This window comes from Lentinus tigrinus, assembly GCF_003813185.1.
Source record: "Lentinus tigrinus ALCF2SS1-7 unplaced genomic scaffold L226scaffold_6, whole genome shotgun sequence".
In the NCBI taxonomy this organism is placed as follows: Eukaryota; Fungi; Basidiomycota; class Agaricomycetes; order Polyporales; family Polyporaceae; genus Lentinus; species Lentinus tigrinus.
In genome coordinates, this window is record NW_027137915.1 from 1,466,356 (window position 1) to 1,482,648 (window position 16,293).

The 16,293-nt window shown below is 55.6% G+C and overlaps 5 protein-coding genes across 5 annotated transcripts; 2 read left to right on the forward strand and 3 right to left on the reverse strand.

The window, feature by feature from the left end:
• Positions 1-260: 260 nt before the first annotated feature.
• Positions 261-2,727, reverse strand: L226DRAFT_458441 (uncharacterized protein; the record flags this gene model as incomplete). Its single annotated transcript, XM_067675441.1, has 5 exons — positions 261-884; positions 936-1,105; positions 1,156-1,344; positions 1,397-2,390; positions 2,440-2,727. 5 exons carry the CDS (start codon positions 2,725-2,727, stop codon positions 261-263), a joined length of 2,265 nt encoding a protein of 754 aa, XP_067538490.1.
• Positions 2,728-3,146: 419 nt separating this feature from the next.
• On the reverse strand, positions 3,147-4,601 carry L226DRAFT_544329 (uncharacterized protein; the record flags this gene model as incomplete). The annotated part of the gene is made up of 3 exons (XM_067682266.1): positions 3,147-3,822; positions 3,876-4,032; positions 4,088-4,601. The coding sequence occupies 3 exons, from the start codon at positions 4,599-4,601 to the stop codon at positions 3,147-3,149; spliced, it is 1,347 nt and encodes a 448-aa protein (XP_067538491.1).
• A 3,440-nt stretch (positions 4,602-8,041) lies between these two features.
• Positions 8,042-11,515, forward strand: L226DRAFT_336490 (uncharacterized protein). Its single transcript, XM_067674041.1, has 7 exons — positions 8,042-8,168; positions 8,220-8,525; positions 8,586-8,900; positions 8,960-10,049; positions 10,108-10,305; positions 10,364-10,527; positions 10,598-11,515. The coding sequence occupies exons 2-7, from the start codon at positions 8,514-8,516 to the stop codon at positions 11,363-11,365; spliced, it is 2,547 nt and encodes an 848-aa protein (XP_067538492.1). The 5' UTR covers positions 8,042-8,168; positions 8,220-8,513; the 3' UTR covers positions 11,366-11,515.
• Positions 11,516-11,828: 313 nt separating this feature from the next.
• On the reverse strand, positions 11,829-12,616 carry L226DRAFT_336509 (uncharacterized protein). The gene has a single exon (XM_067674042.1). It carries the CDS (start codon positions 12,558-12,560, stop codon positions 12,042-12,044), a length of 519 nt encoding a protein of 172 aa, XP_067538493.1. The 5' UTR covers positions 12,561-12,616; the 3' UTR covers positions 11,829-12,041.
• A 664-nt stretch (positions 12,617-13,280) lies between these two features.
• On the forward strand, positions 13,281-15,802 carry L226DRAFT_558940 (uncharacterized protein; the record flags this gene model as incomplete). Its single annotated transcript, XM_067683267.1, has 6 exons — positions 13,281-13,609; positions 13,663-14,656; positions 14,705-14,893; positions 14,943-15,112; positions 15,177-15,653; positions 15,674-15,802. The coding sequence occupies exons 1-6, from the start codon at positions 13,313-13,315 to the stop codon at positions 15,800-15,802; spliced, it is 2,256 nt and encodes a 751-aa protein (XP_067538494.1). The 5' UTR covers positions 13,281-13,312.
• Between the last annotated feature and the right edge of the window lie 491 nt (positions 15,803-16,293).

The window sequence follows — 16,293 nt, forward strand, 5'->3', positions numbered from 1 at the left end:
GCGCTATGAGCGTAAGTAGACGACATGCAGATACTACTGCAGAGTAGACATGAGGACAGCGCGACAAAAAGTTGGAGGACACGATAAGCGAACAAAAGAAGATGAGGAAGTACGCAGCAAACCGCTAGATGCCATGACACGTGGAAGACAAGAAGGATTGCACTTCTTGCGAGACGCAGCTTTCGAATGTCTGGTTCACGGACACCCCTGCGGAGAATACTCCTGTTTGGCGATGGCTGCACTTGCTTGCGCTCTTCTTGTCAACGGATGCGTTTACTGCGCTGTGGCGCAACGAGTGAGGCGTCAGAAGGAGGTGTCACTTCGCGAGTTCTCTTCAACGGCCGGGTGGTAACGCGCCCTTCAGACGGCGAACGTCCGCGAAGTATGATGGCCTCCGTTGAGTCCATTGAAGAGGGTGCCTTGTGGACTCCGTTCGCATGCAGGTGGTCATGCACGACTCTGTCATCGCGATCGAGCACGTGCGTCTTCAAATACTCATCCCAGAATCTATCCAGATAGTCTGGGTTGGTCCAGCGGTCGGCGTACTCCTCTCGACAATGAGCGAGAGGGCGATAGAACTCCATGACAGTCTGCAACCAGTCTTGAAGAGCCGGCGAGAAGGCAGCTGCATTAGTATAAATGCGATGACGACGGTTCATAATCTTGCCATTCCCCCCATAACGGCCTGGGGTCATAGAGTCGGAAAATTCGAAGAGGATACCAATGGTCATGGCAAGTTTCTTCTTATCAAGGCGGTGGGGCAACCACAGTAAGCCGCAATAGATGATGACGTAGAGTAGCGACTCCATGTCATCCTGGAAAGTGTGCGGGCGATCGTTTCTAGCGTTGATAAGCATGTCAACGGACATGAACAACCATGTGCCCTGTTTCGTAGATAATAAGTTTCGAACACGATAGACGACGCGACAACTTACAACGCGTCCGGACTCCACAGCTTTGCCTGCCTCATCCACACGACAAGAAGTTTCCCAGTCGATCAGGACTCCCCGTCTGACATCCCGGTCCTTCTCCCTGACGAGAATGACGTTGCCTATGCTGATGTCTCTATGTAATCGGGAGTCGTGGCGTAGGGCATCTCTCATTGCTGAAACCTCTCCGTCAGCCGCCGCCAGCCCTGTGACAACCAAGGCTCACCGTGAAAGACATCATACGTGGCGTGAAGCAGCTTTTCCGTTCCCCGAATATACCCTAGGCCGTAACCGACGGTACCAAGGACCACACGATAGTGCCAGTGCTTTACGACAACAACATCGTCTCCCATGACTTTGCATACAGTCTCGTCTTTTTGATATTCGTCCGTTTCTGAGACCTGCATGTCCCGGGCTGAGGAAAGTCAGGATACTAGGAGACTCGACGAGAGGTCGTGCACACTCACGATCAACTTCTTGGTCATCCTGGGGTATATAATCAGGAACGTCGCCATGACAAACGATAGTGGGTATATTGCGAACACCTTGATCGTTCATGCGCTTCAACGTATCGCCCTCCAGGTCCACAGGAGGATATGCACGCCACGTGTCCTTGAGAAATACCACATCTCCTGTGCGTGTGTCCACTGCCCAGTATCCCCTCGTACACCGTCCAGTCAGTTGAAGAGAAGAGACAACAGGGCGGGAGACAATGAATCGAGAGACGTGGGCTGCATTAGCGGGACACCCGTGAGCCAGGACATGCACGGCGGCGACATGACCGGACTCGTAGTGTTGTCGGACAGCGTTGTCAAGGGATTCTTCCGTGTCGAGCTGGAGCTGGAACTGGACATGCGCTCGGATAGCTTCACGGAAGAGCGTCTCTTCGTCCGAAGAGGCCACCTGAACGGTTACATCGTGACCACGACGCCTGTGCGTAGACTGGGAGAAACGCCAAAGGAACTCACAGAACAAATCAGCTTGCTCACGAAGGTCGAATACCTCAGTAACAACGCATCCAGCACGGTCCCAGCGGAGCAGCCGTGTCCTCGAGCCAGCCACGGAGACCGAGAAGACGGCAACGCGGTATTGACGGGAGAGGATCTCTATGGCATATGCGATATGTTGTCCCAGGGCCCTTTCGCGATGCTTCTTGAACTCCTGGTCGTCCGCAGGTGCGATGAAGTCATGTGAAGCACGACCTTCCGTGGTGGATGTCACCGGTGGGTCGGCGAAGTAGTCGTGGGAGGGGCATGGCTTGACGTCGATGAAGAACTCAGCATACCCGAGCTCTGCGCGAAGCTGGGGTTCAGAACGCTGGACCGCATCGAAGTTCTCTGTGGCGTAACAACATATATGCGGCTTCATGTACCCGAGCCGGCGAGGATGCAGGGATCGTGCTGAGGTACTATCAAAGACGAAGCCAGGAAAGCAGTCCGAAGCCTTCTTCAGTATTTCCAGCTGGAGCCGTCTCAGTCAATTGGATCGTCTAGACGGAGGAATCACTCACCAACGGGCCACAAATCCCTTCCGGAGTGGCAGCATTAGGAGGTACATCTTCGAGCGCACGCTGGCTCGGAAGCTGTGGCGTCTTGTTCCAGGAGTTCTGACGGGGAAAGAACCCGTCTAGAAAGGCCTCAACAGTTATAGGTCCGACGGCGGTCTTCATCAAGTCCTGAACCCAGCGGCAGTTTCGGGCTTTGGCAGCCTCGGGCTCCCAGCCCTTCGCGTGCGACAAGGTCGGATCTAGGGCCACAGGTGCATTGTAGACACAGTGAGTGGGAGCAGTACGAGACATGGAAGGAAGAGGGAGATGTTATGTGACGAAGGTGTAAGTGGCTGGAGAACCTCGGAGTCGATGCATTCGCCACATACCGGTCGGCGCCAATAGGAACTAGCGGAGCGTCGGTCCGGTATCCGCAGTCATTATCGGCGTCTCAAGGTCGTTGTCCAGTTGTGAGGCCAAGAAACCAGGTGTTCTGGACAATTACTATTGATGGCCGAGCAACATGATACAAGTGGATACTACAACGACGGCATCTCGAAGCTTGAAGATTTGAATATTGAATGCTTGAACTCCCGAAAGTACACCTACAACCGTCCACTGTCACACTAAAGCCCGAGGCGACGTACGGTAACTGAGACTTATGGAGTCCAGAGGCTCCAAGTCCAGGGTATATATCATAACGATAGAAGTCCTGAAGCGTTGCAGCGTTGTTAGGAGCTCACGCTGTGCTCGGAACTCTGAGGCTGAGGCTGGAGAAGGGGCGTCCGTTCGTCCGAATCAACAGACGATGATGGTGGTCGTGAGGTCGTCGCGGGAGCGGAGGAAGGTTGTTCGTGAGCGGTGTCGTGAGAAGGATAGGCATTGTGAGGCGCGGGCGGCGGGTGAGGCTGCGTCACGTCGGCCTTGCAAATGGGGCACTGTGCGCATGTAGTGAGCGAGGGAGCACGATGAGAGTGTGCAAACCAACGCACCAGTTTCTTCTTGTTGATAAGCCATTCGTCAACCTCATCGATGTGGAAGAGATGGTAGCAGGGCAACACGCGCACGCGATCACCCTTGACGAACATCTCCAGGCAGATCGCACACTCGGTCTGCTCCTCCACCCAAGCAGGTAGTGGCTCATCGTGCGAAGTCGAGGCAAAAGGAGTCTCCTGTCCTTGCTCGAGATCGATCTCACCAGGAGCAGGAGGATTGGCCGTGGTGAAGGGAGGTTCGTGCTTCTCCCAACCGTTGCCGGTCCATACTCTCCAAGGGAAGTTGTGTACAACGCTCTCCGGAGCCCTGTCACGCTGCGCTGCGCGTGCAGCGCGGATGCGGTGGACGAGGAGGGTGAGGAAGGTCAGGAGCGACGGCAATAGGAGGATGATGACAAAAGTGATGATAGGACTGGGGAGGGGTTTGAGCGAATATTCCGACAAAGCTAGCATGGGGGGACTCACGAGTACCACTCCCATGCCGAGTACTCGGTGTTGATGAGGAGGGAGAGCGTCTTCAAACCACTGTGCGTGGTATTGGAGTTCGCAATCATCGATGACAACTGGACGTAGTCCCAGTACTTGATGTACGTTGCGGCAATACTGACGTCAGAAGCATCTCCTGCGAGCAGATGAGTCGATACGAGCGTCGGCCGGAAGGAAGAATGGAGACGTACTCTCGCTAAACATGTTGAGGAGCGCGTCGGGGTTCTCCCGATCTCCGCCAACCACCACTGCCTTTGCCCCGAGTCTCTGCGCCTGCCGGGCCTTCTCGACGAAGGGACAACCACCCCTCTGGACCAGTGCGATCCATGTATCTGTGCGCTCCGGTTCGTGTGGTCCGCTGATGCAAAGTTCGGGGCAGCCGTAGACGGGGTCGGCCTCAAAGGAATAGCTTGAATTGGTGGTGCCGGGGGGACAAGGGGCGGTGAAGGACGACAGAGGGATCACATAGCCGAGGAGGGGGTCTGTAAGCTCTGCGCCGAAGGAGGCAGGGCGTGCGGGGAAGGAGACTGGCGGGGCGCGGTCGACAACGGAGACGGAGCCGTCGGACGCCCACGCCCAGCTCCAGAGCCAGCTGCCGTCGTCGCGGGAGTTGGGGGTGAACTTGCGGAGCCAGTCGACGGGGTGAGAGGCGGCGTGGGGGAGGAGGGGGGAGGAGAAGGCGAGGACGAGGAGGAGGTTGATCATGGAGAGCGTGCAGAGGCCTGCAGCAGATTGCTGGTGGCGGCGCAAGATATAGAGGACGCCTGCCATTTTCGTCACCGTCGGGTTCCAGAACGAGCGCGGCTGCGTGACTCTGTCCAGCTCTTTCTCCTGGTCAAGGCTCTTCTAAGTTCTGGCTGCAGAATGTTCAAGACTTGTCTTCTCGCCGCGGCGGCAGGCGTATACCAACCTCCTGCCTACCATTCTACCACCAGTATATATGGCGGGACTCTTGCCGCGCCCTCCGAGCGTCCTTTCCCCCGCGTAAGCCACCATTCGTGAACCTGCTTCGCACTGGGCCGTGCTGGAGACCATCCATGCACCCATGACAGCACCGAACATTCCGCGCAGCGAAGAAGCTGCTCATTCCGCATCGCCATTTCCCGCTACGCCCACTCGGCGCCGTACGGACACCACCTATGCATTGACATCTCGTCATTCGCCCCAGAGCGTCTTCAATTTTTCGAGGTCGCAAACGGAACGCGCGCTGCGGACCAAGACTCTTGGACAGCGCCGCCAAGTACCGTCGGTCGTGGCGTAGGTACAGTTCTGTCTTCGTTGGCTGTTCGCCCTGTCTCACTGCCTTCATTGCACCCCGCTAGGCCTGAGGTTGACTGCGTCGACTTCGGAGCATGAACGTAGCATGACCGCGTGACATTGGTGTACAGTGCTACCCAGGTGCTACTTCCGATCTCGCATTCAAACACACATTTGCGGGACGCCGGGTGTAATCACCGGGTCGTTTGTGGCGTCGGATCTGACCACTCCTCGTTGGTCGCTGTGCATCTGCCTACCTTTGATCTGATTGTTTCTCATTAGACATCTCGGGGACTACTTTTGGGAATTGCAAACCATGGCCTTCGACAGACTATGCGATCGTTCGCACTTGTTTCGTACTTCCCGTGACCCCGCCGCTCCGAAGTCGTTCGCCAAACAGAGCTCATCCCATCATACGTAAGTTGTTAACTCCGGTTATAGGCTCCACCTCGCTGAATGTGAACCCTCGTGGCGTGTGATCGCGTCCTTCCAGAGTCCGACTCCAGGAATAAGATCTCCTTCGGCAAAGGACTCAGCGCGATATGTCATACCCGCCGAGGACAACATTCATGGTGCGGTGCGTGCCGAATCCAGCGCTCAGCATCGCTGGGAACACGAATACGAGTACGTTCATGCATGCCCGCATAACCTTCACGAATGCTGACAGAATATAATTGCAGGGTTCGCGCTCCTCGTACTCGCACCATTTTCATGGAGGGGTCGAGAACGGCTGACCGAGCACCTAAGGCCACCCCATACTCAGTCGCTTCGGAACTCTTGCTCCTCGTCAGTTTCATACTCGAGTACTATTCCCGCGATGCCGGCGCGAGTCTCCGACGATCCCAATGATTGACCGCAGGGTACTTGCACACCAGTGCCTCCATCGGAACGTCAGCTCAGCAGTCTCAGGTTGCTGTTATGAAGGCCACAGAGCCATCCGGCGGCGGGCCAGAAAACGACTGCGACCTTCAGGATCCCGTAAGACTTATAGCTGTTGCCAGCAGTGTCTGCCTTCACGCTCATTTACATCCGCAAGCTCTCCCCTGTGGTTAGGAAACAGTGCGGCTACCAGTATCTGTGAACCGTACGGTCCGTTCACTGTCCAAACCATCCACTTTCCCAGCTTGCTTGGTATTGAACAGATTATAGGACGCGCATGGTGGAAGTCGGTACGAGCAGCCGGGTCTCTCCGACGCGACTGCGCTCCCGAGTCCACCGCTCATCCCATGTGGTCTCGGCCGCTCCACCCGCCTTGCTATGACTTTCCACTGTGCAGGGTCCGGTGCTCGTCGCCGGCACGAGAGGCTCGCGTCCTATTCCTAGTCGGAAGCCGGTCGTTATGCGCTGCTGCGCAGACGAAATGAACACGCACAATGTGACTCGACTGTCATATGTGAGTGTCTCCTGCCGTTATGAACCTTCTACCGCTGACTTGTGGCGCGCTAGGTCGCCACAGGGAAACCATGGACGACGTAGCTGCGTGGTGAATGACTTGGGTCGGCCGTCTGTGAGCGTAACTGTGTTCGGCTGGAACGCGGCCTGCTTGCTTACGAATTCTCCCCCAGCGGCAACACGGTCAGGCTATCCATCGTCTGCCTGTGGTGGCATCTCATCTACAAGCTGCAGCCTATATTACACGATATTACGAGTGTGATCGTCAAGGGTACGTCTTACCTTTCTTCATCATTCCCAGAAGTTTCAGAGGCATGAGCAAAGCGGCGGACAGCAGACATCCAATCAACCACACAATCAAAAGTGGTTAATGTTTGCTGATGTCCTCGCTTGGCTGTTTATCGGCACTCCAGCCTTTAGTGCATGTCTCCAGACAGGCGGACTGACTCCTGCCTGGATCCTTGCTCTTGCGGGTTAGCTGTATCCGCTCAATTTCCACCCAACCGCTGAATCCTAGTCTACTCCCGACTCCAGCACTCCTTATACTTTCCAAAACTTCGGAAAATACACGTCGTAGTCTGGTATTTGAGATGGCTCGTCAGTCGCGTGGAGATAGCACAGATCCAGTATAACTTCGCGGCTTCGTCCATCTTACTTGGTGGTTATTGGGGGGAGAACGGCCGCGGCATTTCTGACCACGCTGCATCATAATCAGTTTTCGTGCCGCCATGTGGGGCGTCTCCACTGTTGAAGACGTACTGTACTTGGCGGTTTTGCGTCGCCCTCCCGAACGTCCAACTCGGTTGGCAGAGGATCTTTTCCACGGCCACCCACAAATCGGCCGGCGTCTATCGGCATTGACCGCGGAGCAGCGTCTAACCCAAGTTTGCCCTCAAGCCATGATGTCGTTGCAGCATGTCGCTCGGGAACTATTGCGACCGTTTCACCATCTGGCTCGTAGATTACAGTCTCTGATCATGGTTAGGAGCTTGCTCTCAGCAATGCTGACGTCCAGGACCCAGGTTGACAAGGTCTAGCCACCTGCAGTGTGCACCGCAACTAACTGTGGCATAACGCTATCAAGCCCCCCGTCCTTGGTACGCCAAATTCCCGTATGCGTCCTTCTTGTTCGATGAGCTGATAGCGGCGATGAATGGGGCAACGTTGTTTCCCCACCCTGATCTCAGGCTGTCCAAGGCGCCATCGTCTCTTACGTAGTACGGTAACACCGCGCCCTAGAGCGGCCTGCATCTCGTGGTCGTCGACGTGCTTCCAGGGCGAAGGGTACTGAACAAAGCTGGAACAAAGCCAGGTTCTGGCTTTGTCCCGGCGTATCGCTCACATGTCCCGCGCACCGTGGTCCCCGGACGTCGGTGCACTCTATGGAAATACACTGGGTGGCATGATCGGGATAAGATACCTGTGGTCCACCTGAAGCCCTCAAGTACCCTGAGCCTGGTTCATCTGACGCGCGGGCGTAGCGGGTGCACTGGATTGGCGCGGCGCCGATATGCATTGGCAGTACCTGATGCGGACTCCCACACGCCCTGTTCTCCGGAGCCAAGGGGGCTTTCCGACAAGCATGGCGACCTGCCCGAGATTTGAAGAATGCTAGTAACCAAGGTGATCTTGTTTATGGCTTATATCCATTATCTGTCGCTGACTCACAGCTAGCAGAGAACAGGGCGGCGATCGGGAGACTTCTCACTGAATTGTCTCGCGTTGTAGCAGCGTGTACATAGAATCCATCAACTAGCAGAACCGGTGCTGTCCGAGCCTGCAGGCACGGTATCTCTCACCCCACGAGACTGATTATCATCGCTCCTTGCGACCCTCTCCCACATTATCATCCAACGCCCCGTACCGTTGCCTCTGCGCTTCTTCGCTCAAGCAAAATCCGCTCCTCGCGTCGCTGCACCGTCGAACAACTGTGTACTCCCCGTCTGTCGACAACTGTAATACTGCCTCATGAGCGAAAACGTGAGCTTCCGTCACCCTTCGCGTATCTCGGCAGCTGCTACTCACATCTCGTCCCTACAGCCTCAACCCCCGGAGGCACTACTGAGCACTGATCCGTGGAACTCCCTCATTTCCATCGGCGAAAACAACACCCAGCAATTCGGTTTTCAAGGCAAAGATGCTACCCAGCGTTATGAACGTATTGCGGAGGAAGCGCTTCTTACCACGATTGGGCCGATGCCAGTGAGGAAGTTCCTCCAGGACTTTCTCAAGTACGACGAGAAGGATAAGTGGACTGGTCAGATGCCTTCTCCTGAGGGGGCTTTCAAAGCGTTGAGGGAATTGAAGATGAGCGGGAAGGAGAAGTGCAAGGAGTACGACATCTACAATCCCGTGGTGCGTTCCCAAGCGTTCTCCAGACGAAATACGTTTGCTGATCATGGAATGACTATCAGATCGAGGCATTGGGTGGCTCCGAGTCGTCCAAAGCACGTTGTCCTGGCTTCGTCTTCTTCCGCACAGACAGTCATGGTGACACCGCGCACGGGAAGACTGCGGCGCTCAAGCCGGACCTTTGCGGCTACTCCGTGGAGAACGCGAAGGAGGTACAGGTAGAGGAGGGAGGGGTAGTTGCTCGCACCAACATATCCCTTGTCGCCCTCTTCATCGAGGTCAAGGCTGCAGCCAGGCTGGACTTCTTCAGAGATCCCCCCGAGGGCACGCCGCGTAACGATTGGACCTTTGTGCTCAACTTGGACGACCTGGATAATCGTGATGCTCGGGCCTACGTGAAGCAGGCGTTCGGCCAGACCGTTGCCTATGCCGTCGAGATCATGGCTAGGCAGCACCGTCATTGCTGTTACTCCATCTCGCTATCTGGCACATCCGCCCGCCTCATCCGCTGGGATCGTGCGGGCGCGATCGTCACAGAGGCGTTTGACCTCGTCACCTCCCCAACCTTCCTATGCGAATTTCTGTGGTGTTTTGCGCACGTCGGCGACGGCATACGAGGTTACGATCTCACAGTTAGGCCAGCCGATACGCATTACGAAGAGGTTTTCAAGAAGGTCGTCAAGAAATATATCGAAACGCAGACTCCTGATGCGAGTTCCAAAGACATTGAGGTGGCATTGCTCGACCACTACCAGCCCGGGGCAGTGTCTCTGCTGGAGGTTCCGAATGCGGTCCTGGGAGCAGATGGCAAGCGACACCTGTTGTTCTCTCGTCCTGTCACTCACCCTATGTCTGGTACGGGGAGGGCGACACGAGGATACTGGACAGTGGACGCCAAACAGCAGGAGGGCGCCGCGGCCCGTCCAATCGTCATGTTCTTGAAGGACACTTGGCGCGCTGACTACCGTTCAGGACCCCGGGAATCGGCTGAGGTCCAGACTCTGAAGAGCCTAGCGGAAGCGTCCAAACTAGGAGGGGAAAACGCTATCCCAAATCTCGCACGTCTCGTGTGGAGTGACGACGTCACTTTACGGAACTCCACGCTCGCTCGTTACCCCGACGGAGAGGTCCGTGAAGTTTGGTCCGATGAACGTAAGCGTATGTCTCTTCATCATGACCGCTCAAGGCTAATGCAAGTCACTGTGTGCAGCGATTTTGCAAAGTACAAGGACGCAAGACTATCTGACTGCCGATTGGCTATGCAGCACTCCGGAGATGAGGAAGAGACTGATGGTGCGCATCGTGAAGCGCACGCACAGTCGTCTCTTGCTATCCGTTGCTGGGTACCCGCTCAATCGTTTCACTGGCACGCAAGAACTTCTTTATGTCGCCAAAGATGTGCTCGATAGTATGTATGCGAGAGTGCTCCCGACGGACATGGCCTGACGATGTCTTGACACCCACAGCCCTGGCAAAGGCAAGCGCCAAAGCTGGGATTGTCCATCGTGACGTCACTCCCTTGAACATCATCATGGTCCGTAAGCAAGGTGCCCTCCGTCGGACTGGGTACCTCATAGATTGGGACCTGGCCTGCAAGACAGATGAGCCTCGAGATGGACATCCGTACTCAGTGAGTGTAGCATATTCCGTCGTGTTCTTACAAGTTCTGGCCGTGCTCACATGGTTTTGTGATTATCAAGGCTACCTGGCAGTTTGTCTGCGCTAAAATCGCAGTTGGAGCGAAGCCGGACCTCTACGAGCCGCAGTATGACGTGGAATCGTTGTTTTACGTCGTCCTTCACATATGCCTCCTCTGGATACCACATCAGGCTCCTCGCGATGCCATTGCGGATACGATCCAACTCATGTTCGAGCCTGGTAAGGTGTTGAACGGCGCGACCTCATCTAATGGGAAGATCGAAGATATGTGGGCCAGAGTACATACCGCGAGGCATACTTGGCCCCAGCCATTGCAGAGTTGGATGGCAGGTATGATGGACATCATCTACCTTAGGGCGTTCTCCCCCTCCGATGTCGTCAATTTTTGGGCCAATTTCCTCGAAACCAATAACTTACCCGCAGGAGACAGGGCACACATCCCTCTCATTGTCGGTGACTTGGCTTGGGATATACCTCGGACGATGCTTGACCCCTCCCTGAGCCGGATCCAAGCGACCGTAAGCGCCCCCACGCCGACCGTCCCCTCGAAGCGCACTTTCAAGCAGTTACAGGAGTTCGAAGCGCTCGCTCTGGGGTCCACTTCACAGGTCGCAGCAGGCGGGGGTAGCCACGCCAGTGGTAAAGCCCCATCCCGGACTGTTGCGCCTCTTCCGCAACGACCTCGCGACCAGCCTACAAGCTCGGCACCGCAAAACCTACCTTCTCCCCAGAAGGTTGGTCCGCGTAACTACGCATTCACTCAATCGGGATCAGGCCCTCCCGCGAAGAAGCTGAGGAAGGAGAAGTAGTTCAACCGTCGACAGAGGCTCTTTCCATACGTGCTCAATCGCGTGGAAGCGTTCAGCCAAACCAGTGTGTAGGGAGTTTCAGCATGAACACTCTATGTATTTATATTATATCCGTAACACACGCAATTCCGAAGCCTCGTCCACCGGGTCCGATGAGCTTGGCTGGAATCCAAGGTCGCCATCGTGCGCCCCTCAGCACATCATACATCAGGAAAAATATACTTTACTCGAGTGTGCTCCCGAGTCTCGAGAGCCAAGATATCCGTGAGACGTAAGTACCCCCTCTGCGATCACTCAATAGACGCACGCACAGCCCCCGAGCACTCGAGAGCACTCCGAGAGCACTCAGCGAGACGTGGATATCCGACAGAGCCACAGCTTTCATTTCCGAGCACACTTTAGAACAGTAATCATGATCGTATAAAACATTATTTCATAACAATGCTATTGTACAAACATGGTACGGTAATACATGATGCTATATACAACAAGCCAGTTACACGCCAGCGTGCATGCAAGCAGAGACAGAGACACACGAGCAGGGGAGATGAAAGTGGGTGACAAGAGCAAGCAGCGAGGATGGGTGAAAAGAGGGACCAATGAGTGCAAGCGACGAGGGTGTGCGAGGAGGGTGCAAGACGAAAAGCTGGGGATAAGGAGTGCAGGCGAGGGTTTGCTAGGAAAGGCAGGGATGAAGAGAGCGTGCGAGGAGTGACAATGAGAGCGGGCAAGGAGAGCGGGAGATGAGGATGAGCGACGAGAGTGAGCAGCGAGGATGAGCAACGAGAGCGGGCAACCGGAATGGGCGATATGAGCGAGGAGAGCTGACGAGCGGGGGATGAGGATGGCTGACGGGACCAAGCAACAAGAGCAAGCGACGACGAGAGCAGGCGACGAAGAGAGCAGGCGATGAGAGCGAGCAAAGAGAGCGGGCGACGAGAGCGGGCGATGAGGATGAGCAGCGAGAGCGGGCAACGAGGATGAGCGGCAAGAGCGGGCAACGAGGATGGGCAACAAGGATGAGCGACGAGGATGAGCGACGAGGATGAGCGACAAGGAGGGGCAACGAGGATGGATGTCGAGGAGGGACGACGAGGATGGATGTCGAGAGCACGCGACAAGGGCGGGTGAAGTGAGTGAAGAGATTAGAGAGCGAAAAGAGTAACAGAAACTTACGGAGTCCTGATTGAGGCATGTATTCTGGACATCGTTGTTGTTCTTGCCCCGTCTTGCCTATGTATGACTGTTCTTGATGAAATGGACGGTCGCAGTGAGTGACTCAGTAGCGAGGGACTTGGAGGAGGCTGGGGAAAGAGCGGCAGAGTGCCAGCTCATCAACTCAAGAGCGGCAACATCACGTGGTAGGGTTTAGGGCAGGCTGTGGGTTACTTGGAGCTAGGCTACCTGCCAGGCAGGGCCCGACTCATCTCAAGCTAACGGCGCCGCTGAAACCTAACGACACTACATCTCTCTGTTCAGTGCCGTCCGAAGGTCCAACAGGGGCTCTAAATACACATTTTCAGCACCCTTTCTCTGCAGTGCGTCTACGGAGGTCTACCGACCTCTCGGTGGCTATGCAGAAGGGCTCTCGAGTCTCTCGAGCCTCGGGAGCTCTGTGGGGGAGCTCTCGAGATTTGGGGTTTTCCTGATGTATCCGCGAGTTCCCTTCCATTGACTTGAGAGCAAGCGGATTTACGATACGGACGGCGATGGTCCTGATGTGATCAAGCGGTGAGCGGAAGACCGAGGGAAGGGGGGGTGAGGAGGAGACTAGTATTGCTCGAGTAGCCATGGCAGTAGTACTGCTAGACCGGGCGTCTGCCAAGCCGTTAGGATCGACGGCGTCAACGTGCCGATGGGCGGCTCCGTGGGAAACGTGCGCGTTGGAAGTTGGAATTTCGAAGTTGACTTTCCACCACGACCGGCCTTTCCTCGCTTTCCTCGACCATGCACGATCATCACACACCCCCTCAGCAGCAACCGGTTTACAATGTACCCATGGCGCTTGATCTGTCGCTCACGCGTACAAGAGGACTCGAGTCTGAGCTCGCAAAAATCAGGAACAAGCAAATGGTCGAGGATGCGAAGAAGAACACGGTTGGGCCTATGCCTGTGCGTGATTTCATGGAGGACTTCTTGGATGTGCCGCATCCCTGCGACACGTTTGACCTCTTGTCAAGTCGGGGAGTCATCAGTCGCGTACCGACACGTACTGCGACGTCAGAAGAGTTCTGTAATAACCTGGTATGCGCCGAACATCATCTCGTCACGCTATACGACTAACGCTAGCTGTACAGCTACCTGTATTGAACGACCGGACCACACACAAGTCCCGTTGTCCCGGTTTCATCTTCAAAATGAGCGGCGATCCTCCGTCCCATGGTTTAGGTGACATGAAACCTGACATTTTCTGCTATGCAACAGGCAACGTGGACGCGGTCAATGCCTGCGCATCTCCTCGCGCTGAGCTCGGCTATGCAGAACTGTTCATCGAAGTGAAATCAGATCCCAGCCATGATTTCTTCGTCGACCCTCCGGACGTCATAGACGACCATAGCCAAGAGAGTCACGACTTCTTCGCGGCTTCCAAGGATGTGGCATTCAGCAGGCGAAGAAACAGAGCCTTTGGTCAGCACATATCCTACGTCACGGAAATCTTCGCACGACAGTACCGGGTGGCACTCTTCACCGTCTCTTTGTCTGGCTCGTGTGCCCGATTGCTTCGGTGGGATCGCAGCGGATGCGTTGTCTCCCAATCTTTCGACATCCGGAAGTACCCCGAGTTGTTTTGCGAGTTCTTTTGGCGTTTCTCACAGACCACTAGCGCAGTGCGCGGCCATGATCCTACCATAACTGCCGCGTTGCCGCAAGAGGAGGAGCTCTTCCGTGACACTCTCCGAGCGCATGTTGGGTATCAGCTCGGGATTCAAGACAAAGACAACGAGCTCGACCACGCTATGCGTGAGCATTATGAGCCAGGTTGCGTCGCCGCGGTGGTCGTTCTTCGCCACGGGGAAGTAGCCAATGCCGACAATCTCCATCGCTTCCTTGTTTCGCGGCCAGTCGTCTCCCCTCTCCATCTCACAGGAAGAGCGACGCGCGGTTTCTGGGCAGTCGACACATCCACGCGCCGTGTCGTATTCCTGAAAGACGTTTGGCGTTCCTCAGCTGTAGAAATGGAAGGCGAAGTGCTCCTCCGCCTTCATGAGAGTGGTGTCCGGAACATCCCTTCAGTGCTATGTCACGGAGACGTTCCCAACCGTATACCTGATGTTGAATATGAAATCCCTCGTGAGTGGGTTTATCGTTCCATAGAATTGAATCTGACATGCTCCACAGGGGCCGAAATGCAATGCACGCTCGTGGGCGAGTATTGTGGCGAGTCCTGGGTATCAGCTGTTGCTGGCAGTAAGGTCATTGTAGGGATATACTGGCACTACCGCTTGGTCCTCAGCACCGTAGGCTACGGGCTCGCTCGAGTCGGCAGTACCCAAGAGCTCCTCCATGCGACTCATGATGTCTTTCATGGTGCGCGTGCAGTCAATCGGTCCGCGACAAGTTCTCATGCCGCACACAGCTCTAAGCGATGCCCATGCGCACGCCTCACGCCTCCACAGAGATATCAGCGTTGGGAACATCATCTTAATACGAGAAGAAGGGAGCAAGATACGCCGAGGCTACTTGATCGACTGGGACGCATCATGCGAGACTAATGATGCCGGCGAGGCTGTCACTATTGGCCGTGCGGTGCGTTTATTATGCTGTCACTATTCAAATCTCAGTCACCCTGACGAACCTGCCTCGTCTCCAGGGCACCTGGCTATTCATGTCAAACAGAATGCTAGCTCCTCGTGGGACGACAATTAAACACACGCTACAAGACGATCTGGAGTCGTTGCTCTACGTCGTCGTGTATTGCGCATTCCTATATCTCCCTCACAACCTCTCCGATGAAGAACTGTCGCGAACAATCAGGCTACTCTTCGAGGATGCGCGGTTGATCGATGGTCAACTTGGTGGTGGACAGGGCAAACTTGACAATGCCATTATGCGCACGTACACCAAACCTGTCGAGTTCAATGCTCCTTTAAAGGAGTGGTTGAACACGATCATGGACTACTGTTACCCTCTAAGGACATTGCGCGTAGGCCAGGAGGATCCTTGGATGCAGCTCGATCTTCTTGACAAGTTCTGGGCCGAGTTCCTCCAGACACATACACTCGAATCCAACGACCGTCAAGCTCACGATCATCCTCATGTGACCGACAAGTATGAGGTTGACGACGCGGTCGGTCGGCCGGTGTCCAGCGAGGCCATCTCGTTAGGCAAGCGGCCATCGGAAGAGTGTCCAACAGTCTCAGACTACCCACGCGCGTCGAAGAAGTCTCGTCGTTTGGCCGTCGTCTCTGTCCCAACCCGGCCGTTACGGAGGAGTGAGCGGAACCGAGATAAGAAAGAACCTCCCCAAGCCCAGCGAGTTACACGGAGCACTGCTCGAGAACTTGCGAAGCGCACCGCAGCGCGTACACATACATCCCGACGCCGCACGCAGGCTGCTCGTCGCAAGTAGCCGTCACATGTCGAGACTTTATCCCTTCGCGGTTGTGCTGTCCTCTCCTTCATTCTGCTGGTGCCTGCCTATCACCCGCATTCCGCGTCGTTCATCAACCCCACATTTCACCACCACGCTGCGCGTTTCTGGGGATTCGTTTCGCTCCCTCAGCTCGCGGACATCCACCAACTTTCCTGGGCCTGCCTTGCCCCTTACATATCTAACCCGCGTTCACCCCTCGCGATGAGGCACATTGTCGTAGGGTCCACCCGCTGATCCAACCAAGCACTGTCTACTTCGTCTTCCGTGCAGCACCCCTTTCGCAACAGCTGCCTTCCCTCATACATGGAGTGCTCCACTCGGGTCCTCTTGCTGC

Excerpts from the sequence above, each read along its gene's own strand:
- L226DRAFT_336490 (XM_067674041.1), top strand. Across the intron at positions 8,901-8,959 it reads ACGACATCTACAATCCCGTG|ATCGAGGCATTGGGTGGCTC; the intron begins GTGCGTTCCCAA and ends AATGACTATCAG. Across the intron at positions 10,050-10,107 it reads TGAAGTTTGGTCCGATGAAC|CGATTTTGCAAAGTACAAGG; the intron begins GTAAGCGTATGT and ends CACTGTGTGCAG.
- L226DRAFT_336509 (XM_067674042.1), bottom strand. The coding sequence starts at position 12,560 with ATGCCTCAATCAGGACTCCGTAAGTTTCTGTTACTCTTTTCGCTCTCT.